The 25,578-nt window shown below is 49.0% G+C and overlaps 1 protein-coding gene across 20 annotated transcripts in view; it reads right to left on the reverse strand.

Moving 5' to 3' along the window:
* The window catches only part of Megf11 (multiple EGF like domains 11), a 332,420-nt gene that overhangs the window by 16,625 nt on the left and 290,217 nt on the right, over window positions 1-25,578 (reverse strand). For 15 of the 20 annotated variants that reach the window (XR_012909999.1, XR_012909998.1, XM_075965513.1 and 12 more), the window contains exons 11-19: window positions 12,630-12,750; window positions 11,613-11,776; window positions 10,582-10,684; window positions 7,769-7,915; window positions 7,178-7,312; window positions 2,958-3,086; window positions 1,730-1,858; window positions 1,144-1,272; window positions 538-666 (exon numbers count right to left, since the gene is read on the reverse strand). Coding sequence is in view for 18 of the 20 variants with exons in the window: in XM_075965513.1 (XP_075821628.1) it covers window positions 538-666; window positions 1,144-1,272; window positions 1,730-1,858; window positions 2,958-3,086; window positions 7,178-7,312; window positions 7,769-7,915; window positions 10,582-10,684; window positions 11,613-11,776; window positions 12,630-12,750 (1,186 nt within the window). In the remaining 2 variants the exon portion in view is untranslated. The remainder of the gene's footprint in view (window positions 1-537; window positions 667-1,143; window positions 1,273-1,729; window positions 1,859-2,957; window positions 3,087-7,177; window positions 7,313-7,768; window positions 7,916-10,581; window positions 10,685-11,612; window positions 11,777-12,629; window positions 12,751-25,578) is intronic. The other 5 variants (XM_075965519.1, XM_075965511.1, XM_075965529.1 and 2 more) reach the window with 1 other exon arrangement.

The following is a 25,578-nucleotide window of genomic DNA, read 5'->3' on the forward strand; positions in this document are numbered from 1 at the left end:
TGACATGGGTAATTGAGCCTGTTTTCTGCTCCCATCTTCTAGAACCTACAATAACCTCCCAAGCCTACAAAACTTTACAAAGAGATTTTTACATGCACAAAGCCACCAGTTACAGAGTGCTCATATGTGCCAGGTGTGTGTGCGCCAAGGCCTTCCTTGATCCCCTCAGATGTACCGTAGATGTTGCCAAGGTGTAGACCTAGAGTTCAGTTGAGCCCTTTGGACAAAGGTTAACATCTCCTCAATTGAATGTGGAGTAAAAGGCCCAGCAAAGGAAATGACCTGCCCAGAGACACCTAGCAGGGAGTGGCAGAAGTCAAACCTGGCACGTTCCAGTTTAGCCTGATTGGCCTTCCCAGCACTAGCCCACGGGGAACTCCCAGAGGATATGCATGGAGAAGCTGTGAGGTGAGGCTCCCAACTATGAATAAAAGGTAGCGTCATAAACCTCAACTGGTTTGGTTAGAACTCCGAAGCCACCAATGATTTTTGGGCCCTTTCCACCTCTGTCCAGACATTCTGCCACCTGTATGTTACCTTGGTCACACCTGATTCCTTTGAATCCGGGGCTGCAGTAACAGGTACCAGTGACATGGTCACAAGTGGCATTGTTCATGCACTCACATAGCTGCTGACACCCATATCCAAAGGTTCCGGGGGCACATCCTATATGGTATGCAGAGTGCAAGTAAACAGTGAGACACAGCCACACTCACACCCCTCCCACTCCAGGTGGGGAAGCCCGTGGCAACAGGACAATTGTATCCCACCCTCAATGAAGCCTTTTGAACTGGAGTGCCTGTTGTGTATCACCCTGAGTCAGGGCATGTGGGCACAGGAGCAGGCAGCCTCACCTGCCTCTCCCTCCTGAACTCATTTAAAGAACCAGAAAATCCTGCCTACCACACCCTTGCCCTGTCTGAAGTGGCGAGAGATACTGTGACCATGAGTGTGTAGGGGCGAGAGATACTGTGACCATGAGTGTGTAGGGTTAACCTTAAGTCTTTCTCAGAAGTTGTCCTCAAAGTCTAAAGTTCAGGAGCTGAGGTATCCTGGATGGGAGTGGGGGTTGAAGGAAGCAGCTTCCCCTGCAATAGGCAGAAGCCCAGCCCAAATACCAGGAACAGGGTTGGGGCTGCTTACTCTGTTCACAGTGGCGCCCGGTGAAGCCTGTTCGACAGGTGCATTTCCCAGTGATGTGGTCACAGCTGGCTCCATTCTGACACTGGCATATGTGCCCACAATCCTTCCCAAAAAATGCTGCAGGGCAACCTGCAACAAGACCACAGATCACAGTGGCCATGGACTCAGGGAAACTGCAGAGATGTTGCTGGGACCAGACTTGTCTGCTGCTTCCTCCGCAGCACAGGATAAAGGCTAGTGAGCCCCTCAGAGCCATCGGTACCCACTGAATCTTGGTCTAAAGGGGTGGAGGATAGGGGCAAGGTAATCCATGCAGCTAGGGCCTCAGCAGCAGAGGACACGCTCTGGTCTCTTGGTTGTACAACCCTGAGATTTCTTCCCCATGGTCCAAGGGCCTGATCTTGTTGATTGTTGGGGTACCCTATAGCCTTGACCTTTCAAGACTTTGGATGATCCTGAGGTATGATTGGTCCTGGGACCAGCCTCTTCCCCCCTCCCCTCTTTACAAGCCAAGACTATTCACAAAGTGACCAGTAGGCCGCAGCATATGACTGGGAGTGGCAGTAGGCTGGGAGGCAGGGCTTACGCTGCGTGCAGAAGAGTCCAGTCCAGCCAGGGGTGCAGTGGCAGGCCCCATCCTCGGCGCTGCAGCTCGCCCCGTTGTGGCAGCTGCATGTATGGAAGCAGGCAGAGCCCCAGAACCCAGATGGGCAGGCTGTGGGGGGGTGGATGGGATGCAGAGGGGGAGGGCAGAGAGGAGCAGGAGGGAAGGGGGGAGGCGAGTACATGTCAGAGCCAGGACACCTGATGGACCCAGAGGGGCATCTTTCTTGGCCTTCGGGATTTGCTGCGCTATTCTCAGAATCCCTCAGGTCACCTCTTGGCCTCATCCACTAGGATTGCTATGAGGCCCAGATTCTTGTCTACTCAATCTTGGGTGATTAAAGCAGCCTTGCACCTCCATTTTTAGGGGGACTGACAGCGATAGAGGTGAAGTACCACTGGGGATACTGACTTCTCCACAAGTGGCAGGGACTGTCTTCTCTTTGGGTTCTTGTGATGTTTAAGGATGGAGCCTGTGTCTCCCACCAGAATGGAACTGCGCTAAGTCTAACCATTTAACTGGGACCTCCTTACAGATACTGGTTTTGTCTTACACATCAGACAGGGAGCTCCATAGGCCAAGGGCTGGGACCCCTTTGTATCAGGCTGTTACATCTTTTCAGGCTTAGGATGCTTAGGACATTATTCATAGGGGGATCCATCCCGCAAGGTGCTCCCATTTTTCTAGGGGTGGCTGCCCTAGCCTAGTCACTCACAAACTCCAACATGCCAGCCTTGTTCCCTCCTCCCCATCTCTATGCTCCTTCTACACACAGATGCTAATGGAGTGTGAATTCTTAGGATTCCTGGCATTGATGGCACTAACAATACCGATGCCTTTAATATCTGCAGTAACAATATCCATGGTCAGTACCAGTAACTCAACAAGTTCACTGTTTCGCTAAATGGGACTTTCAGGGTCGGGGAACAGTGACTTGGCTCAATGGGTAAAAGCACTTACTACCCAAACCTGGTGAGCCTGAGTTTGATCCCTGGGACCCATATAAAAGTGGAAGAAGAGAAGTGATGCTATAGAGCTGGCCTCTCACCTCCACATACATGCTGTGGCACTTGGACACACACCATACACACAGAAATAATGCAAATAAATAAATGGGTCTTGGGTAGATGTTCTTGTCTCCAGGAGAGTTCAGCCCTGTGGGTGGAGACACCATGACAGAGAGAGGAACAGTTGTGGGGTCACAGCTTACCCTGTGAGCAGTCCTTGCCGATCCACCCAGGGAAGCACTGACAGGAGCCATCGATGGGGCTGCAGGTCCCGTTGTTGGCACAGGAACAGAGCTGGGCACAATCCTGCCCAAAGTGCCCTCCAGCACACACTGTGGGCACAGGGAAGCCTGGCATCTGCCTTCTTTCCCAGGCTCTAAGAGCCACCACCCACACAGCTGTACCCCAAGTGGTTCCTAGGCCACAGCCATGACCTGGGTATGATCTGGAGGAGAACCAATAGCTACAGTGGCAGATGGTCCTCCATCACATAGAGTGAGTGTCCCTTGTCCTACAGCAGCACTCCAAGAGGCTCTGTTCTGATTCCTTTGACAGGGACAGGTTGAGGCACACAGGGGAGACATCACTTGTCCTGGGTCTCACAGATAGAAAGTGGTAAGATGGGGTGGCATCTCTGGACTCTTAGTCCAGTGCTCCTACACTACCTCCCTGGCTTATCCTTGACTGCCCTCCTAGACACATGGGTTACTGGACCACACACCTCCTTCTAAGGGTATCCAGGCCTTTTTGCTGTGCTTTTCCTATGACTAGTGCCTTCTAAATTCCTCTGACCCTCAAGTCCCACTATGGATGTTCTGCCTATAGGACTCACCTACCTGGAACAAAAAGATGGAGCAAGCCTTAAAATACTGACATCCTTGTCAGCTACCTTGGTGTTCCCCAGCAGCCTACTTTTGGATCTTTCCGGTTTTCTTAAGCACAACAATGTATATCCTTTCCAAGTCACTTGGGGTTTTTATTGTGTTTGATCTTCCTCCCTAGCTGGTTCACCTATCTTCTCCCTTCTGGGTGGCTGTGTCCCTATTTGAGGCTGCAGGTAGCTTCTTCCTTGAACATTCTTATTACTGAGACTTAACAGCTGTTTCAGGCCAAGCCCGAGTCCTTCCCTTCCTGGTGTCCCCTACAATGCTTGGAGAGACAGCAGACATTCAGGCCACCAGGACCAAACATCACCCTTCTCCCACCTCTCTCCCTGGTCCCCTGGCCTAAACTTTGCAAGGGCAGACAATGTGGTCTCATTTTCTATTGTATCTGACTGTCCAGTGAACACTGAGGAAATAGGCCTTGGGAGTCTCAGCATTCTAGAAGGTTCTACTACTTTGATCATCAGAGGACCAGGAATAGATTTTGTAAATATTTATTTATATGTATCTGTGTGCAGGCATGTGCACATGAGAACAGGTGTCTGTGGCGGCCAGAAGAGGACATCAGAAACCTTGGAGGTAAAGTTAGAGGCAATTGTAAGCTGCCTGACATGCGTCCTAGAAAGTGAACTCAGATCCTCTGCAAGAGCAGCTAGCCTTCTTACCCATTGAGCCATCTTTTCGGCTCCCATGGAATAGGTATTGATTTCTTGGAGGAAAGTGGCTTCCTTTGACTTAGGTCTCAAACCAGGGAAGCCATCACTTCCCTTCCTCCACTCTGCCTCCCGTTGCCAGCTCTTCCCTAGCCTGACTGTGGGCACCAGGTAGCCAGAATGTGCATATAGTCTCTACCTCTGTGAACATGGCTCGTGGTTGGGGCAGATGATAAAGGCAGGTGGACCCGACTCTGCCTGAGGCTTTGGATTTGGGTCCTCGATTTGTTATGCCTTCAGCAAACACCTGACATTTGCATTTACACCAGAAACTGATCAAAATGTCTCACCAAGACTAATATTACTTTCACTTAATCTTGACAATGTCTTCATCATTGCTCCCTATCACTGAATCCCCCTGACACATAGGGAGAGGTTTAAGCTGTCTGTCTGAGGTTACACAGCAAAGAAATTCTACTATTTCTTCGCTGAGGACAGTTTAACAAAGTCCTTCATGTCTCACCCCACCCCCTAGATCTGTTTCCTCATCAAAACAGGGACAGGAGTCCCCACTCAGGCTTCTGTAGCTGCAGGTAGGCGGTTGGTTGATCGGTTGATGGGAGGCTCTGTGCTACCCTTCCCAGGCGAGTCTGCCCTGTTTGCTGCTCAGGCTCCACCCTCTGCTTCCGAAACTGCCTGTTCTCTGGGAAATGCTTTATTCTGGGGATCCAGTTTGAGCCTCATCATTCCTTGTACCCCCATGTGTTGGCTGAGGCAAAGGACTATCTACCAGCTTGGTGGGGAGTAGGTGCTGGAGCTGATCCACCAGTTTTCACCCTACAACTGAACTGCTCTAACAAGGCAATCTTCCCTTTGAAGTCTTCCCCCTACACAAGGCGGACAAATTCACCCGCAGAGCCGCTAATGTGATCAGTCTAACGCATTAATTGCAAGACTTCTTAGCTGAATCAAGAGTCAGGCATGGGAAGGGAAGGAGGGGGCCAGTGAAAAGAAAACATTGGGTTATATTTAATCTATGTTTAATGATTCTGGGGAAGCACTGTCCATAATTTGTAACTCACTGGAAAGCCAGTCATTAGAAAGTGTCAGTTCAATTTTTTACAAGGTTTGAGACGTAACCAGAGCAGTTGCCATTAATAGCCAACTCCATTAGATCTATATGTGGAAAAGACTCATTAGGCCAGCGGGTAATAAATCAGACGGCATGGGCTGCGAGGGTTCCTTCTCGGGCTTCAGAGCTCCTAATTTAGACGGGGCCTGGTTCTATTGACGGCTGGGTCTCCTATGTTTAATAAATAAACCTCAGCCTGTCAGGTGGTGATTAAACCATCCTAGGAGGGTTACAAGCAAATGAAACTGTCACATATGTTTCCCTGGGGTCCAAACTTCTTATGACCTCAACACATCATGGAGTCAAACTTCTATTCGCGCATATTAAAAATAGCCCAGCTCAGCGGTGATGATGTATCAAAAGAATGGTTTCCCCTGGAGGTGGTGAGCTCTTCATCAAGAGAAAGAAGTGTTTAAGCACAGGCCAGGTGAGGTTCTTGCCTAGGTGACTTTGAAGTTGCCTTTAGCTCTAAGTTCACATTATTCTCAAATGTCTTCACTCTCACTGACTATAGTGTAAATTCTGCAAGCTAGTGTTTAAGCAAAGCCATGTCCTAAGCCATTCTAAGTAATCCCGGCCTGCCTTCCTAGCCCACTCCCCATCTCTAGTTGCTGCATCTTCCACCCATTCCCTGCTGCTGTAGACTAACAGGCCCAGGTTCTGTTATCCCAAAGTCCTGCAGAATCCCTGGGCCCTCTCCAACTGTCACAGTGCCCTAGGCTTCAGACACCTCCCAGGGAGCTGTGGATGGTAGATGCTGGGGGCCAGCTCTTATCTTCCCATGCTGGCTAATGTGGAGGGATTTTTGACAATAGTGTTGGAATTTGCCATAGCAGAAATGTTTATGTCATGGAACCCTGTAAATGCTGCAAGTGAGGTGCCCTCAGAAAACTAGCTCGTTGGGGGAGTATGCTACAATAAACTTCCTTGCCCCTTTAGCACTGCCTATACAGTATGCTGGAGGCCTGGAGTTGACATTGGGGAAGATTCTGGGGTTGAGCTGGGAAGTGTGTGGGGCCAGGGATTAGTGCTGTTGACCTGAGGGGGATAGGAGCCAATGACAGACTGGGCTCTTCTGTGCCCTCACAAAATCTCTGCCTTTACTACTTGGCATTCCACACAGCCCTAGCTCAGGGCCACTCTGGTTGTACCAATGCTCATTTCATGCTCCTACCTTTTGTTTGCTTGTTATGTATTTGGAGACAGGGTCTCATGTAGCCCAGGTTATCCCCATGCTCTCTATGTAGCTAAGGATTACCTTGGACTTCTCCATTCTTCTGCCTCTACTTCCTGAATGCTGGGCTTATGGATAGATGACACCACACCCAGCTTATGTAGTGCTTGAGATGGATCACATGCACTCTAGACAAGCATTCTTCCAACTGTGCTTAGGCCTGGTTTTGGTTTTCTGAGGCAGGTTAAGTAGCCCAGGCTATCCCTACATACGTAATCCTCTGTCTCAGCCTCCCAGGTTCTGGGATCACATGGGTATATACTACCATGCCTGGCTTGTCTTCCGCCTTTCTTTTTAGAAGAATACTGGAGTCTGCATTTGTTTCTGCCACTCGCTAGCTGCGAGACCATAGACATGGCATTTAGCGTCTTCGAGCCCGTGCCTTTAGCAGCACAGTTACTTCTTCTCATTTCACATATGTGCTGCTCAGTTCCCAACAGTGTAGGAAGAGAACCCCTGGACCCTCCCTTCTTTCTGCCCCTTGGTTCCCTGCCCTGGCCTTCCCACCACTTGAGGGTACCTTGGTTGCACAAGGCTCCAGAGAATCCTGGCAGGCACTCACAGATGCCACTGACATGGTGGCAGGGGCTGTTGCTGTGCACGCAGAGAGGACAAGACTGGGTGCAGCCATAGCCGTAGAACCCTGGTGGGCAGACTGAGGGTGTTGGAGGGGAGATGGTGGTTAAAGCTTGTAGGGAACAACTGGCCTAGTCACCTCTTTGGTCCCCCATCCCAGTGAAGCGAGACTCCTTAAAAATAGGGAGTCTGAGGAAGACATCAACATCAGTCTGTGGCTTCTACACATGGTGTGGACACATACACAGCAAATAAAATAAAAATGTTTGATGTAAAAAAAAAATAGGGAGTCTGGGATCCCCACACCTGGAGGTCCATATCTTTTGAAGAGAGGAACTGGTGGCTACTCCTGATTCTACCTAGAGGCTGAGCCCTGAACTTGGGGACAGAACAGCCAGTATAGGGGAGGAAGGCACAAAATGGGGAGCGGCCTGGCTCCCAGAGGCCAGCCTTCTACAGTCTAGCACTGCTTCTGACTAGGAGGCGCTAAGTGGATGGGAAATCAGAAATCCTTGGGGTGGGGGCCTAGCCTTACTTCTCTGACATAAGGGTCCTCGGAAGCCAGGGGCACACTCGCAGCTCCCGTCCTCTGGAGAACAGGAGCCTCCATTCTCACAGCTGCAGGGCACTGAGCAGTTGGGGCCCCAGCGACCTGGGGGGCACGTGCTGTCACAGCGGATGCCTGTGAACCAAACACAGAGGCAGATCAGCAGTAGGGGATGAGGGCAGGAGGGAGATGGAGGGAAACCCAGTGGAAGTGGGGATGACGGGGAGGGCTTCTGAGAGGAGACGATGCCCTTCCAGAGTCCTCAGAAATGAAAGGAACTGGCCAGGCACAGGCAGTCACTCTGAGCGACAACAGAAGGCTGGATAGCTTGGACTTGAACACGGCACAATGGCAGACCCCTGGCAGGCTCGATGAGCCCAACAAGAGAGGAGCTGGTGGCACCAGATAAAGAAGGCTGCCTCCACCTTCACAGCTAAGCTGGCATCAAGGGCATATCGGGCCAGTGAGATGGCTCATCTCAGGTCACAGTTCTTGGTGCGAAAGCCTGGTGGCCTGAGTTCCATTTCTGAAATCCATATAAAAAGGTAAGGAGAGAACTGATTCTAAAGCTGGCCTCTGACCTCCACTGTGGCACAAGCAACCCCACTCTATCATACTGATGCAGTCATTCATGATCTCTATCAAATTTACTTTTAATTTAAAAAGAAATACAAGGTCATACAAGGTCATCCTCAGCTGTGTAGAAAGTTCAAGGCCAGCCAGGGCTGTATGAGAGAAATAGAAAATATGTGTATGCATATACACACTTTATAACACATAATCTCATATATAAAAGCAACCAAAACTGCTTGCTGTACCTCAAACATGCTGATAACTGACCCTTGATTTGAAAAACAGCAACCTAAGGGGAAACGGATGGAATAGCCCAGTAAAAAAAGGGAGCAAGATCTACAGTCCCTCTGAGCTCAAAAAATATTTGAGCTGGGCTGATTTCAACCTGGAGGCTAAGGAGGAATTTTAAAAAGCCAGGGTGGGGATTCCTTCCAGGCAGAGTGGCATCCTGACACATGTGTGATAGGTGATTGGAGCAGGCCCAGGGGACCAGCCAGTCTTTGGAAAGTGAGCTTCAGAGGCTCCAGGCAGCGCAGGGTTAGTCTAAAAGTCAAGTCTGCCTTGTTAGAAGGACAGGGACTAAGAAAGAGCAACAGGAGGGAAGAAGATCCAGCAAACAGTCAAGCCTTTGAGGCTCTCCCGGCCTACCTGAAGGAGAGGGAGGGAACATGGGTGAGTCAGTCAGGGTGGCGAGACAGGGAGGGGTGCTGCTGGCCTCCTCCCCCACTGCTGGGAATAACCTCCCTTCTTGTGCCTTGCCTTGCATTTTGACCTGCTGCGGGGTATGGAGGGTTTCAGGTATCACTTCCTGAAAAATGGGTAGTGGCTTCTCACCAGGGAGCATGTGGCAGGTGCATCATTTCCCCCACTCCCTTGCTGATAGTTTCTCCCGTGGAGTTTCGGGGGGTTGAGAGGCAGACCGGGGAATGTGGGGTGATTATAATTGAAGCTTGGGAAAGGTTTAAAGCAGTTTAAAGATTTTGGGTACCTCTTCCAGTCTCCCCTTTATAGCTGTGGTTGACCCTCTGTATTCATGAAAGAAACCAATATCCAAGGATGATCATATAATCTATGCAGCCTCCTGTACATGTTCACGTTGTTCATGAGATGGCTCAAACTTGCTAAGTAGCCAAGGATGACTTTGATTGTCTGAAACTTCAGCATTACAAAGACGCCAGACTGGGCTAAATAGTAAGTTCCGGACTGGACATCGCTACACAATGAGATCTATCTTTAATAAAATGCATAAAGTTTACTTTGACCCAGGTGTTTGGAATGACCAAGTGATAGAAATAGGGCAGAAAAGAGGAGCTGGGTAGGCCCACATCACAGGGGGTGGAGCCTTATGACAAGAATTTTCATGTAGCCCAGGCTAGCCTTAAACTTGCTATGTGGCCAAGGATGATCTTGAACTTCTGCTCCCCCGCCTCTCTCTCCTGAGTGCTGGGTTTATAAGTGTGGACCACTGTGCCTGGCCAGGATCTTTTACATCAGTTCCATCAAATCACGAAGAGAAAGACTGGTTTGGAGGTTCCCTCTGTTCACTATGTGCAGAGTGGGTTCACCTGGGCAAGATGGAAGGCCTGAGACCGACCAGGAGGCCTAATTAACCTTATCTCTATTAACCTTTTGTGACAAAACAACGAAAACAGCCTGAGCTTCTCTACCATATTCTCCGCAGACCCCTTATCTGCCCCACTTCTAGTCCTAACAACCTGACTACTTCCACTAATACTCCTGGCCAGCCAAAATCATATCAAAAAAGAGCCCGAACACAACAAAAAACTATATATTTCCCTACTAGTGTGCCTCCTGAGATTCTATTTTGTTGTTGTTGTTGTTGTTTATTTTTTTCTTCTTCAAGACAGGGTTTCTCTGTGGCTTTGGAGCCTGTCCTGGAACTAGCTCTTATAGACCAGGCTGGCCTTGAACTCACTGAGATCCGCCTGCCTCTGCCTCCCAAGTGCTGGGATTAAAGGTGTGCACCACCTCTGCCCAGCAGAACTGAGGTTCTGAAGTGCCATGCTCTCTATACACAGGCTGAGTACCTGTTGGCCCTGAAATGAACACATGTCCTGAGAACAAAGTCTCAGTATCATATGTTTTAAATAAACATCTCTGTGCTGGGCTGAAAGGGAGCAAGTGAGGGCAGAAAGAAACTGGTAGATGAGTCATCACGAGGAGGGAAGGAAAACCAAGAACCTGGGCAGTGGCAGGGCAGAGGTTACCTGTCCATCCTGATAAGCAGCAGCAGTGGCCTGTGACAGGGTCACAGCCATCGGCATGGCTGCAATCACAACGCTCGCTACAGTTCAGCCCGAACGTGCCAGCCTGTGGGGAAGAGGGAGAGAAAAATACAATCATACCTCGGCCCCTAGAGGTCCAGTGAGGCTTTGTGAGTGGGTGTCAAGGGGGCTGTGAAAACGTCTCCGCAAATGACCACCTGGTTAAATTATAGGAATAGGAGAGACGGAAGCGATGATCGCCTTCAGGGGATCATTCAAATTATAGATTAAAATGCACTTGGTTGTTGACAGGCGTGGTGGGGAAAAGACTGCCTGTAACTCCAGCAATCGGGAGGTGGAGGCAGAAGGATTGCCATGAGTTCAAGAGATCCTCTCTCACAAAACAAAGCATATTTTATTAATTGTGACATGCCTGTCCCACACGCAGACCGAGGATTGCCTATCTTGTCACTGGGGAAAGAAACGCATGCCCATGAGGTCTCAAGTGCCGCCCCCCACCCCCCGTCCTGTTCTCTTAATTCTCACATCAGTATTCTAGGATGGCTCCACTCAGTCTCACTTGAAAAATGGGAAGCAGCTGGAGAAGCACACTCAAGGAGGCAGGGGAAACCCACACTCAGTCTCGTCAGTTGGTCTAGCAGCCTCAGGCTCAGTGATTGAGTTGGGGTTGCCGCTGAATGGCTTGGTTCCATGCCCCATCCCTAGTAGTTACAGTGACCAGATTGCAACTCAAATGCTACCTGGAAAGAGCCATTCTGCTGTTTGGGAGGGGGGGGACTGGGAGTGCCCTGGTGGGGTCGATTCTGTAGCTGCCAGTCAATCTGTTCAGCTTGCAAGAGCAGCAACGGGAAACCGCATTTCTGTCTAAGTGGCCATTTTATAGATGGGAAGGTTGAGGCCCAGGGTAGGAAGAGGCCACACAGGTTAACACTTCCTGACTCAGAGCTCTTCTCTATGGACCATGTAGCCCCCCCCCTCTGGAGAAGGCCCAAGGGACCAAGGTGGGTACTCACTGGGCAGGGCTGTTCACAGGAGTCCCCCAGCCAGCCTGGGGTACAGGCGCAGGAGCCGTCAGAAGGGCTGCAGGCTGCCCCATTGGCACAGACACAAGTCTCATTGCAGTTCAGGCCCCATGTCCCACTGGGACATGGCAGAGAGCAGTCCGGGCCCTGCCACCCTGGGGAGAGGGCAAAAGGTATCACCTCGTCATGCCCAGCACAGGCAGGAGTCCTGTCGTCACGGCTGCCTAGATCGCCCTCCCTGACACAGGGTTCACGCCATTTCTGCTGCCTGGAATGGGCCCACTGGGCCAGGGCACTGGCCTTTGGGGTGTCCCCCTCCCCGGCCATGGGTGGGGTTCAGCAACATTTCTCCATTCTGAAGTCTTTCACTGCTTCTGCCTCCAGGACTGAACCCCTCCCTCCTCTGTTCCCTCAAGCAGGAGGCTACCCCTCAGGGAATGCAGAACCCTGCTTCCCAGCGCTGCCTCCAGGCAGGCTTCCTGAGGGAGACCTGCCCCCAAGACCAGAGTGGGGAAGGAGCCAGGTGCACCTTTCTCCTTGCCTCGGGCTGGACCTTCCTAAGCCTTTTCAGAGAGCACTTTTTTCTGTAGCCCAGGCTAATCCAGAACTACAGTTTCTCCCACTTCTGCATCCCATGTGCTGGTATGACAGGTGTGACCAGCATTCCCCACGTGGGCAGGCTTTTGACAGTGGCCGTGTCTCTGTGGACCTCCAGCATCTCCACAAAGCCCTTTCAGTTCCCACCGGGCAAGTCTCTTGTCCAGGCTCAGGGAACTCGGTCTCCCCATTCTGTCCCGGCAGCCCATGTGGCTCGCTTTCTCTCTCCGTGCTCTCAGCAACTCCAAACCCAGGAGACTCTCCTACACTCCTGTTCTCCTGGTTCCAGCTGTGGCTCTCCTGGGCTGGCATCTGACCTGCACAGACCCTTTGACCCTGAGTGGTGCCCCGCCTGTGACCCTCAGCTGTTGGCACACCTGAGCCTGGGGATAGAGCAGAAGGGAAACTTACCCTCTTGGCAGGTGCAGGAGCCATCCACGGGGGAACAGGTGCCGCCATTGCTACAGCTGCATACAGATGAGCAGTTGGGACCATAGGTCCCAGCAGCGCAGGGAATGGCACACACTTCTCCCTGCACAAAGAGGGCCTGGGTGTGAGATGAGGTTCCCAGTCTGGGTGGCTACGGAGGCAGCGTAGTGCCCCTCCCAATGCCTATGCTCTCATTCCCAGCACCTACTCTTCTTTACAACAGGGTCTCACTGCGTAGCCAGGGCTGCACTCAAACACAGAGATCTGCTTGCTTCTGCTTGAAAATTGGTGGGGGTAATTGGGGGTGGGATGGGGTTGGGGGATGTTAAAAGCGTGTACCACCTTACCTGGTTGCTTCTGTTATATGGCAAAAGGAACTTTGCAGATGTGACAGAGGACCTCGAGACAGGGAAACTAAGGTACTTGGATCATGGAAGCGGGCCTCCTATCTCAGAGTCTTTAAATCAAGCGGTTAGAGAGGGTAGGTCAGAGGCACATACCCTAAATCCTCCCCCAAACAATAAAGATGCTGAGCTTTCTACAGCCAGCAAGAGAATGGAGACCTTGACCCGACAGTCGCAGGACCAGATTGCCCGACAACTGGAAATGAACAAGCAGGAAACTGATCCTCCTCTAGAGCCCCAGGAGGCACTGCTGGCTCTGGGATTTCAAGTGGAGGCAGGTGCTTGAACTGGAAGAGAAGCCAGTGCTGGTTTAGGCCAGCACACAGGTGGGGATTCCTGCAGCAATTCTCTCCAGGTGGAGGAGGTCCCAGGCTCGACACCAGAGCTCTAGGATGGGCAAAGTCCCTGGGAACATCACCCTAGGTGTCTGTGTTAGGTCTCAGCGGCACAGCTTGTAACCTGGTACTACCTATCAGTGGAACTGTCAGGGAGTGAGGGGGTTGAGAATCAGAAGGGTGGGGGTATGTGACAGGGTCTCTGTATTACAGACTGGCCTCAAACACCTTGTAGCTGAGGATGACCTTGAACTTGGATCCTTCTGCCTCCACCTCCAGTTTGCTGAGATTACAGCCAGTGCCAGATGAGATTTCAATCTTAGTTCTCACCAGCAAGGTACATGGAAGAGACAGCCAATCCCCACTTGTCAGTGCCTCAGAGGTCAGAGGGCACCGACAAGTGGGGATCACGCATGGTCTCCTTTAATTCTTACCACACCTCAGATACACAAACTATTACTTCCTATTCTTCCCATGACAACAAAAGCAGTTACCTGAGACAGTCATGTAATGGCCCAGACCACAGAGCTCAAAATAGCAGAGGTCTCTTTGTTCCCAGCCTCGTTACTTAACCACATCACTTGGTGTGAATTAGCCTCTCTGGGGGCCGTTTTGGGACACGGGGATACCAAGCTAAGACAACCCTAGGAGGAGTCAGGAAAGATGACTAGGCAGACAGAAGGTAACTAGAGAGACCGCTGCATGGATGGATGGCCTCCCCCAGCTGTCAGTAAGCTCAGGGGATGAAAGGATCCAGAGAATTACCTGGGAGGAGTGGACATTGCATCTCTGTCAGTCATAAACCGTTTGCAGTCCAAGGATGGCAGGGCTCCTAGGAGAGCTTTCTGTCTTTAAGGCCAGATTCTAAAGCAGGGTTCAGCAGAGGGCCACGGATTTCTAGCAACAGGCTGAAATGAGTGCCTCCGCCCCACGGGTGGCACAATGCAGGGTATTGGCTGTGACAGTAGCTCCTGGGGTGGGGGAGGTAAGAGATCAAGGTACAGGGCAGAGGCTGGCAGTGAGGACCTCTGAGTCTTGAGGGAGGCAATGAAGGCTGCCCAGGATGCAGTGTGATGTGGGCAAGACAACGTAGCAGCACAGGCTGGGATGAGAGTGTTTACCTTGCATTCATTAGGCCTGGGGTTCGATCCCCCCATAAAGTGGGTATGGTGGTACACACCTGGGATCCCAGCACTTGTGAGGCCGGAGGATCAGAAGATCAAGGTCATCCTTAACTACACAGTGAGTTCAAGGCCAGCCTGGGTCACAGGAGAACCTGTCTCTACATCTGTAACAGACCCCAGACCTTAGCACAACTGATGCCACGATGGAAGTGCCATTTGGGCTGTAAAACTCAGTATGAAGACAGAACCACCTGCCAAAACTAAAACAAAGGAAACCCATTAATGTCCATAGTTATGGGGACGGCTCTAAATGTATTAACCTCGCTCTTTGGCTTTGTGGTTCCGCTTCTAGCTAACTGTTCTTGTTAACTGGAGTATTCAACCCTGATCATGTTTTTTTGTGCTTAAAAGCTCACCCTGAGAAAGGCTTGGGGCTACACTGGGATCTCAAACATCCAGTGTAGTCATCACCGGCCAGCTAATAAAGGCTTTCTGTTGGCTTAAACCCATGGCGGAGCAGTCTTCTCTGGTGGATACCCCACAATGTTTCAAGAAATGAAACAAAACAAACAAGATGTGTGGAAGGGGACAGGAAAGGTGGCTTGCAGCTCTTCCAAAGGACCCGAGTTCTGTTCCCACCACCCACATGGAACATCTCAAACCACCTGTAACTTGAGCTTCAAGGCATCTGATGACATCTCTGGCCTCTGCAGCACCTGCACACATGTGGCATATACTCACACAGATGCACATACACATAAATAAAAATAATTCTTTTTCAAGATATGGTTTCTCTGTGTAACCCTGACTATGCTGGCACTCACCCTGTAGATCAGGCTGGCCTTGAATTCAGAGATCTGCCTCCCAAGTGCTAGGATTAAAGATTTGTGCTACCACTGCCTGGCAAGAAAAATAAATTTTAAAAGCCTTTAATTAAATAATAATAACAATAATGAGGAATGGGGATATGGCTCTGTGACTGAATATTTTGCCTAGCATGTGCAAGGCAAATTTGTTCACTTCTGTGGAACTGTTTATCTACTTTGAAGAATCAATTTGATTGTATTCAAGGTTAGACCTTCAGTGTTTGGAACTCTGCCAAGTCATGGCCCTGGATAAATGTACAATTGATCCAGGTGGATTGTGTGTACACACTGGCTTCTACTGTGAGCAGAACCAGACAGCCAAAGCTCTTTCCCCGTGCTTCTTGCTCAGGTCAGCAAGTCTACAAATGTTTGCTTTGGGGCCAGGATGGAGCCGTGTTCTAGGCTCCAGGGCACAGGATGATCTGGGGCCCAGCCTCTGCCTATGTTTTTCTATTGTCAGCCTTTAATCCTGTCCAGTGCTCCTCAGGAAACATCTCTGGTCTCATTCACTGAAGAATACTGCAAATTTGAGGCCAGCCTGATCTACAGAGCAAGCTCTTAAAGGAAGAGGGAGGATGTGGGAAAATCAAGGGCACATGAAGAAGGATGGGAGCCTCATTCTAGAGTCTGTTTGAAGTTTCTCACCCACTGAGAGTCAAGAATTCCATCACAAGTTACAAAACTTGCTGTGAAGATTGTCTACACAGAGTGTTCCTTTTACATAGACGTTTCATAGTGTTCCCTTTACATGGGCATTGCGGTCTCCTTCACATGTGCTTGCAAAATCTTCTTTTTACGTGGACAGTTTTTTGTTTGTTTGGTTTTGGTTTTCCAAGACAGGGTTTCTCATTAGCTATGGAGACAGCCCTGGAACTCGCAAGCAGACTGGCCTCGAACTCACAGAGATCTGCCTGCCTCTGCCTCCCGGGTGCTGGGATTAAGGTGTGTGTGCCACCACTGCCTGACTAACACGGACGTTTCAGATAAGAATGTTCCATTAGTAAGAAGCCACACTGGAGGGCTGCAGCCTGACCTTTGGGTTGAGAGTTGCTCTCTCAGCTGGAAACCTGCAATGCTCCCATTGCAGATGCAGTGTGGTCACTCTGCTTCCCGTCTGCCAAGCCGGCCTCACGCTCCTGCTGCCATGCCTTCCCCACTATGATGGACTGCATCCCATCAGGAACTAATGAATTATCCCTTGAATGAGCAGGAGAAAGAAAGCCCAGAAGAGACCCATGGTTTTGTCACCTCTACTTTTTTGCTGACCATACAAAATTTGTTTTCTGTAATAGTGAGTTGGAAATAATCAGGCAGTTCTCCAAAGCAAACTGACAAACACTGAAACTTTCAGACTCTCACAAGCGAGACCACCTCGTTTATGATATAGGCATGTGTCTTAATATCTTTGTATCTAACCTAGTACAGTACCGATTCCTTCGGTCCTTTGGTCCGTGTTTTTATATTATCAGCCTGAATTCCTATCCAGTGCTCTTCAGGAGAATGCTATGGTCTCATCCACTGAAGAACAAAGCCCAACTAACTACCATCACCGCCAACAACAACAAATACCCCAAATTTCTTAAAACCTTATGAACAGTGCAACTTCAGAACTCACCCAAGCCACATATATGACCACAAAGATGCTTAAGGGAGACTTTCTCTTAAGAAACACATACCCAGGGAAGTCTCAGCAGGTAGAATCACTTGCCATGCGAGCCCATCTGAGTTTGATCCTGGAACTCGCATGAATGTGCGAGGAGAGACGAGACTCCGCAAAGTTGACCTCTGCCCTCCACACATGCGCCGTGGCACTTGTGCACCTGCACTCATGCACACACAACAACGATGCATAAAAATGAATCGCAGACCACTTTCCCACCCGTGGGTGTGCACTGTTCTCGCAGGGCCCTGTAGCTATCCTGGCAGGAATGGTGGTATTTTAAAGAAACATCTGTGGCCTCCCTTTGGCCATCAGACTGTTTATTGATGGAATTTTGTGAATGGAAAATTGGGACTTCCCCAGGAATCTCAGGCTGGGGGAAGGAAGAGACTGAGGCTGGGTGCGGCCCAGAGGGGGAAGATGTCTCCCAGGAGGAAGTCTTACACAGCTCTGACAGCATGACTGCCTGCAGGGAGGCAGGAGCCTAGACGATGGTGGGGGCACCCCACCCCTTGACCGTGACTGCTTAGCTGTGTGTGTGGCTAGCCTTCTAACACAAACCTCATCACCCGTCTATTTAGTTGGCCCCCTGAGGATGGGTGACGGAGACTACACACTGACCCTGACAACTTCAGTAATGGTCTTTTGTCTCGCTTCCCTTTTATGCTCAGGCTTAATCTATACTAAATCCTTTCAAAACTAAACTCCATCCCCAGTTAACACTGACTGGCCCTGAAATTCTCTGCTGGGGCCAAGAATCCCAAGCTCTCCTGAAGTGGAGGTCTCTGGGAGAATGCCTCACGTTGCTGTGGGTAACAGTACACAGCTGCCCCTGCCAACCGAGTCTCCCTGTCTGTTTACACAGGGCATCTATCACCTAAGGACCATAGGACATCAAAGGATGTGCCCATGGCTTGACCCAGATGCACTGGTGCCCATGTGTGAAGTCTATCTCTTTAGTGTATAAGCACTTCCAGGAAGAAGCCCCCACCTACAGGATCTTGTTCCTGGCTCCCACAGCGGGCAGCTCACTGGTATTCCACTGGCATCTTCATTCTGCTGTGGGAGGAGGCTGTGGACTTCCTCCTCTCCAAGGCTTGTTCATTATAGTTGCAGAATGGGCTGTTAACATCCTGAACTCGATCCAAGAGAGCTGCTGGTGTCATGGAAACCTCATTGCTGCCCCTGAAAGACCGAAGCTTCTCCTTCCGCCTGCCTCTCTGTACGAGTTAGCCGAGCAGGCCCAGACCCTGGTGCCTAATGACTTGTATGTTCTATGAAATTTGTTTCAAATGCTGCTTATTGACTTTTTCTCCCTTGCAATATGCTGCTTTGTGGTTTGGCTCTGTTTGGGAAAATGAATCAACAGCCGGGCCTCTTATGCTGAATATCCCTTCTCCTCAAAACGGTCAAGAGGTTAGTGAGTGGTTTTGGGCATGGAAGGAGAAAGAGGACGGAAGGGGTTTGCTCTTCCCTTATACAAAGGAGGAAATTATGAACATTCATCTCTGAGTCCCTTTAAACACACTCAGTGGGTGGGAGGCAGTATATGGGGTAGAACTGGGTTCTTTATATGCCGGTGAAGGAGGCTTGTACACCTACTTGCCTATCAGAGCTCAGCAGAGGGGACCCAGGAAACAGCAACCAGAGAAACTGTCCTGGCCCATATGTACTTTTTGTTCTTCTTTCATTTTTCATATATGTGCACACATGCATGTATGCATGCATGTCTTTTGCATGCACCTGTATGGTGCATGCACATATATGCACATGCATGTGGAAGCCAGAGGTTGTCAGGAATCATCTCCTTATTCAGTGAGGCAGGGTCCCTCCCAAACCCAGAGCTCACAGATATGGCTAGTTTTTATTGCTGGCCGGCTTCCGCTGAGGATGGAATCACAGGAGGAATGTCATGCCCACCTGGCATTTATCCACATGGACTTTTGCTGGAGGAGGTGGGATAATTGCAGAAAGAAAGGCCCTGTGTAGCATGATTAATATCTAAGCAGAACTCAAGAGCAAATGGAACGCATTTTTGTCAAAGAGGTGCCAGTCAAGGCAGTCGTGCAGCAGGTGTGCATGGACTGCAGGAGTCGTGGGAAGCCGTGGTACTCGTGTAGGAGCCACACGCAGAGTTGGCGGCAAGCCACAGGGACCAAGGGAGCTATAGGAAGCTGCGGAGGGGGTGGGAGGTGGGGCGGGAAACTGTGTGGGTGCCACGCAGGGTGGCAGCAGGCTGTGGGTGCTACGAGAAACCATGGGCAGATGGGCTGGGCAGGAGAGGAAGCTAACCCTCTCTTCATGGGTATGCCTGTATAAATAAAAACAGACAATGCTCCAGAATATGTCTCTAAAAAGTCAAACAGTATTTTGCTTATTATAATATAAAGCATATTACAGGTATACCAAACAATCCTACAGGTCAGGCAGTTATAGAAAGATCAGATCAAACTATGCTAAATAAACAAAAAGGGATGATAAATACCCTCAGAAATAGATTGTATAATGCTTTATTAACCTTGAAGTTCCTTAATGCTCATGAGAAAGGAACAATAGCTACAGAGAGATATTGGGCAACAGAAAAAATTTCTGAATTAAACCAGCAGGTGTACTTCAAGGATGTGTTGAGCTCAGAATGGAAACCAGGAGATGTGCTATGTTAGGGATGGGGTTTCATTCTTGTTTCCACAGGAGAAGGAAAGCTATGTATACCATCAAAATTAATCAAAATTAATTTGAAAAGGAGAAGCCTTTTGATAAAGAAAAATGACAGTTCATCCACAGAGGTGACAATCCTACAAATAATAAGAAACCTCACAAGGGTGTGGCAGGCTTCTATTCTTGTCTTTGCAGGAAAATAGAAAATACCCATTTTTGAGAAGTCAGGAGACCTTGGACATCTAGACTGCTAAAGAAGAAAAGATAGCTATCTAGAAAGAATCACCAAGCAAAGAGAAATCTGACTTATGATACCAATATTCTCTTCAAGGTAAAATTTCACTATCTGAACATACATATCTCTTTAACTTTTCAATATAATGGTAGTACTGATTCACTTAGAAAGTAAATGGCAGGCTTTGGAGTTGGACTGTGGCTCTCCTCTAAATCTGAGCACATGGTTAAAAAAAAAATTAGAGTTTCTGTCTCAAATCAGGAGAGCCAGCTGGTGGGACTAAGGTTATCAAAACTCTGCTTTCAAAAATTCTATTTCCCCCCATACCTAATTTTTCTCCATGGTACATATCTTTGAATATATACTTATCAAAATTCAAACTTTCTATTTTAATATGAATAATGTTTAAGTTTTTCACAGTGAACAACAAATTTTCCTGCAGTAAATTCTAAAGTCTCCAGGAAGAAGATGGGGCCCCACAACAACAATTCCACATGGTTCATATGATGCCATTCAGCTGATAGCACCACTTAAAGATCAGCTTTGTACTACAGACTGCTCAGGATAATTTTGAGATGGCTAGCTGAGATGATCCAGCCTAACAGACTACTCTCACCAGGATTTGAGGCAATTGCACTTTCCCATTATGTATAGATTGGACAAAAAATGATACAGCTACCTCTCTCAGGACTTGACAACTAATCCAAAATTTTCTTTTTAGGATCCCCTAAAGATGCTGTCACCCTCAGACAGCAGGAAGTAAATTTAAGAATACGATGCCCACATTCCCAAGAGGTGGGGTGGGTGATTTTTGGATGTTCAATGAACTATGGATATTTGTCATTGTTTAGGGGGGTCAGTTACAAGTTATTATTGGTACTGATCAGGAAAAAAGCTAAACAAAGGAAATTAGATTCAAGGTTCTTGTTTTGAAAAGAAAAAAGAGGGATATAGATGTGATAGGATAAAAGGGTAGATTGTTGAATCTACTTTTAGAAAGCAACTACTAGTTTTAAATGTTTTACATTTGGTTGGACTTTCATATATTGTATACAAGTTTTGTATATTAATACAAATTTGAGATTAATAGTGTTTAAACATTCTGTACATACATGTCTAATCTTGCTCAAGGTATGGTGCCTATACAGCTCATTTAACAACATAGGGCAAATTTCTAGTCTTTGAAAGTTATTATTACCAACTGCTTAGGATAATAAGGAAATGCAGATTAGTAATTAGTCACATTTTATAATCAAACTTGTAGTTACATTAGGTATGTTTTCAAGGTCAAAAAAGATATATTTTAATAGACAGGTCATCTTCAAACACTTCAAAGATCTACAGAATATGGCATTTAAGATTTTTTAATAACATGGACTTTTTTTTTGACAATAGACATGTCTGCTCCTGGCAGCACCAATATACTTCAGAGAAGATGATGGATATTAAAGAATCTCCACATGGAGTTTACTTTCTTTGTGGCAAATGTAAGCCACTGGGCAAGAAAATGCCATTACCTCAACTGCTGATGTTATGTTGTTCTAATTGGGCAAGCAGGACACAAAAGAAAGTGACTGTCAAACACTGTAGAGGGACAGCCCTTCAAAATGTCCTGCTTCACAGAAAAGTCTGTTGGGTATGCTAGGCTTGTAGGCTAAAGATGGATGCCCCAATGTTGTAGAGGAACTTTGGGTGACTGTCCAGGCAGCCAGCTGTTTCTGTCATTTCTCATATTTTTTGGAAGTCACTTGCTCACACTTCCTGCTTACTCTGGTAATATTATTTCCTTCTTGGGTCTCTGGAGGAGTTGAAGACTAGATAGTTATAGTTATAGTTTTCCTTGTTTACCTGATGCAGAAAGTAAGTTATGATAGAAAGAAAATAAGGGGGGCTGGAGAGATGGCTCAGTGGTTAAGAGCATTGCCTGCTCTTCCAAAGGTCCTGAGTTCAATTCCCGGCAACCACATGGTGGCTCACAACCATCTGTAATGAGATCTGGCGCCCTCTTCTGGCCTGTAGACATACACAGACAGAATATTGTATACATAATAAATAAATAAATATTTAAAAAAAAAAAGAATAAGGTACAAGACTTTGGTACAAGATAGGATAGATATGGAGCATTTTCTCTGAATTTGTCAGATGCAAATGGACTAGACTTTGTTGATATATTTATTGCCTGTATATATTATATATAGTCCTTGCACTTATTGTATAATTTTTATATTAGTTATAGCCTTCTTTTCTATTTTAGACAAAAAGGGGAATTGTAGTAATATTTAATTTATATTTTAATAAATAAAGCTTGCCTGCAGATCAGAGAGTAAAACAGTCCCACTGGTCAGCCTTACAGACCAAGTAGTGGTGACACACACCGTTAATCCCAGCATTTGGTTGGTAGAGATGGGAGAATCAGGATTTCAGTTATCCTTAGCTACTTAGTGAGTTCAAGGTCAGCCTGGATTACTTGAGTCCCTGTCTCAAAAAAACAACAGAGGACCTTTGGCATTTTTAAATAGCAAAAAGACTTGTCTCTAAATGTCTGAGAAGGGCCCTGTTGGATATTAGAAGATCTTTCTGAGAGTGCGTGTGTGTGGATTGTGGAGGAAGCAGGGATGGGAGGAGGCTAGCAGAGGAGGGGCATGCCTGGCTATACCTCTCCCTGCAGATATTCTGAGGACTGTTTTTAGTTAGTGTGTGTGCATGTGTGTGTGTGAAAATATTTATACTGCCAATAACTGTCACAGGATTAATACACATGTGCCGTGTACACTCCATGCCTCAGATAAACATATATATTGCCGGAGCTGGGGAGAAAGCTAGGGATACGATCTAAGCCTGCTGTTTCACTTGGTAGAATGGAAACAACCGGTCCGTGGCCCATAAACTGTGTGCTCTGCAGGTGCTGGAACCATGCAGTAAGCTGTTATATGCATGTCAGGTATCTAGGCTTGACCTGTAGGGACCTGGTTATGATTTAAAGCCACAGGCACAGAGAGGTGCCGGTCTGTAAGGAAGCTGGGGTACAGGTCTGGGCATCAAGCCCAGGGAGGCTGGGATGGAGGAAGACACTTCTGAGCCCAGCAGGACCTATCCAAGCTGTTTGTCTATCTAACTGCAGAGGGTGATGGGCACCCCAGGGACAAGGGCCAGGGGCATTCAGTATGGAAGGCCTTGAGGAAGCTGTGCATCCTGGCAGTAGCTGTGCCTCAGTCCCAGCCCCAGTGTGCCTCATTTGCCCATTGTCTGGTGTCTGCTCCCAGATTCATCCTGCTTGGGTCCCTATGACACCAGGCCTAGAATGTTCTTCCACCACCCGTGTGGATGCAAGGAAAGGGCCAAGTTTCCCCGCACTGCCTCAAGTTTGCAGAGTACCTGCCTCCTCACCTACCACCCCACAGTCATGAGCAGAGGGGGCTCAAAGAGGACCCTGCCTCAGCACCCAGCAGAGAGGGGCACACTCTGCTCTGTCCAGTCACAGACAGTGTAGGCAAGGGGCCCAGCATCAACTTTGTGCCTATTGCATGTGGCACTTATCCAGCACCAACTAAATTCTGGGGCTACACTACCATCACCTACTTACATGCAGGGGTGAGGTCGAGGCCAGCTCCATGCTGTCACCCCCTTGCTCTAGGCTGCAGTGGCTCCGTTTTGTCTGGTGTATTAAATTCGGGTCCCACCCAGGTCTTAGGGCCCAGACATTTGAGCTCACACTGTCTCTCACTGTCTTCCCACACCCCTGCTCAGGGCATGATGGTCTGAAAGCCCCTAGGATACCTTCCCTGAGCTGGGTTCAAGAAATTACGTCCTACTCCTTAGAACTTTTGTTTTATAAAACAGGGCCTTTCTATTCCAGGCTGGCCTTGAACCTTCCGCAATCCTCCTGCCTCAGCCTTTCTAGTACTTGGATTACAGGGTCCCCCCCACAACAAGGTTGTTCTGCCCTCTGTTTTCTTGTTTATTCATCACCTTTTTCTACAGCATCTCTCGTTTTCCAGGCATAACCAAATCCCTGGCAGGAACCCCATCCCCTCCTGGGATGTGATTCCTCTTACAAATAGGATTACTAGAGGTTACCGCTAGGGAGAAAAGGCTGGGGTGGGGCTGCAGTGTGGGGTCAGGGCTGGAGATGGAGTTCACAGTCTCTGCTGTTCTTCTGTGTCACAGGCCACAGGCCTGCTGGGGTTCAGGTTGCAGCCTGTGTACCCTCCTCATTCCCTGGTGCATCCCCTGTCCCTCTGAGAGGTATGCCAGCCGCAGGGGACCAGGGTCAGGTTTGTAGAAGATAAAGGTAAGACGCAGAAGAATGAAGTGACTTGAGCCATGTCTAATAGCGAGCAGGCGCAGAAGCAGGACTGGAGCCCGGCTAGACTCCTGGCTGGTCCAGTCCTCGGCACTGACTGGAGGGAGCCAGGGTGAGGGGCCCTGAGCCCAGGGTCCTAGCTGCTCACCCTCCGTGTACTCATGGTCACATGGTCTTGGGCAGGTGCACCCTGCAAGTCGGTTTTCTCATCTGAGAGATGCAGTGGCACCCGACTTACCTCCCCAGGAAGCCACATGGCTCTGACTGAGACACCGCGTTGTCACTTGTCCTTTCTATTAACGGCTTGGGAAGGTTTCTAGCCAATGAGAACTCTCCATCACAGCCCTCTCTTCTTCAGGCAGTGTGGACTCAAGGTTAAAACAGGTTCTGGCTTCAAACAGTGTCAAGTTCAGCTACCATGTACGGGGGAAGGTCACTTTGCTTCCCTGAACATCAGTCTCTTCTGCAAGGCAGGGGGTCCTCACAGCCCCCATCTGAAGGTTACTGTGTAGAGCGAGAGGAACACAGCTGGGCTGGGCTGGGCTCAGCACTCACAATGCGCGTGCATGCACACACACACACCACACATATACACACACTCCAGCCATGCATCTCAGACTGCCCAGCGAGGTTCTGAACAACCTCGAGAATCAGAGACTCAGACCCAGGTCTTGGATCCTGGCCAACAAGAGTTTCATCCATACAAGTGACGTGGGCAAAAAGGAATCTGGGTATGATGGAAGCATGAGTGCCTGGCACCTACCGTGACACCTCTAGCTGCCCACAGAGCCGGCACCAGGCCGCCGCCCCAGTAGTGAGGGCATGAAGAAGGGCAGCGGGAGCTCCACAGGAAAAGGGTGGTGTGGAAGAATAAGAGAAGACTCAGCAGTTTTCCCTAATGAAGCCGCAAACCACAGAGTCCCAGAGGGGGAAGCTAGCCTGAGCCTCGGTGACACAAAGCCAATTCTCTCTCCTTTGCTCTGTGGATTAATTGCCAACATGATTTAACTTCCTCGTACACACCGCCCCGTGTCTTCGCCACTATCCCTTCTGCCCAGGGGAAAACAAGCTCATGACAGGCAGGTGAAAGAGAGGGGAGTGCTAGCCGGAGTTCTCACCTCTGCCCGACCCCAGCGCTGCCATGTTTTGCAATGTGACCACAGGCAAGTCACTCTCTGACCTGGGTTTCTTCCCCCACAGAATGGAGGTGGGGTAACCACAGAAGTGCAGCGTGTCCTTCTGGCTCTGCTCTTGAGAGAGAATTTCCAGCTCCCCACGACAAGCTCTGGGCTGCCACTCCATCTGTGTCCTTGTGCATGCATGGCTGTCATTCTCAACCCATTGTA

This window comes from Microtus pennsylvanicus, chromosome 3 (genome assembly GCF_037038515.1).
Source record: "Microtus pennsylvanicus isolate mMicPen1 chromosome 3, mMicPen1.hap1, whole genome shotgun sequence".
Classification (NCBI taxonomy): Eukaryota; Metazoa; Chordata; class Mammalia; order Rodentia; family Cricetidae; genus Microtus; species Microtus pennsylvanicus.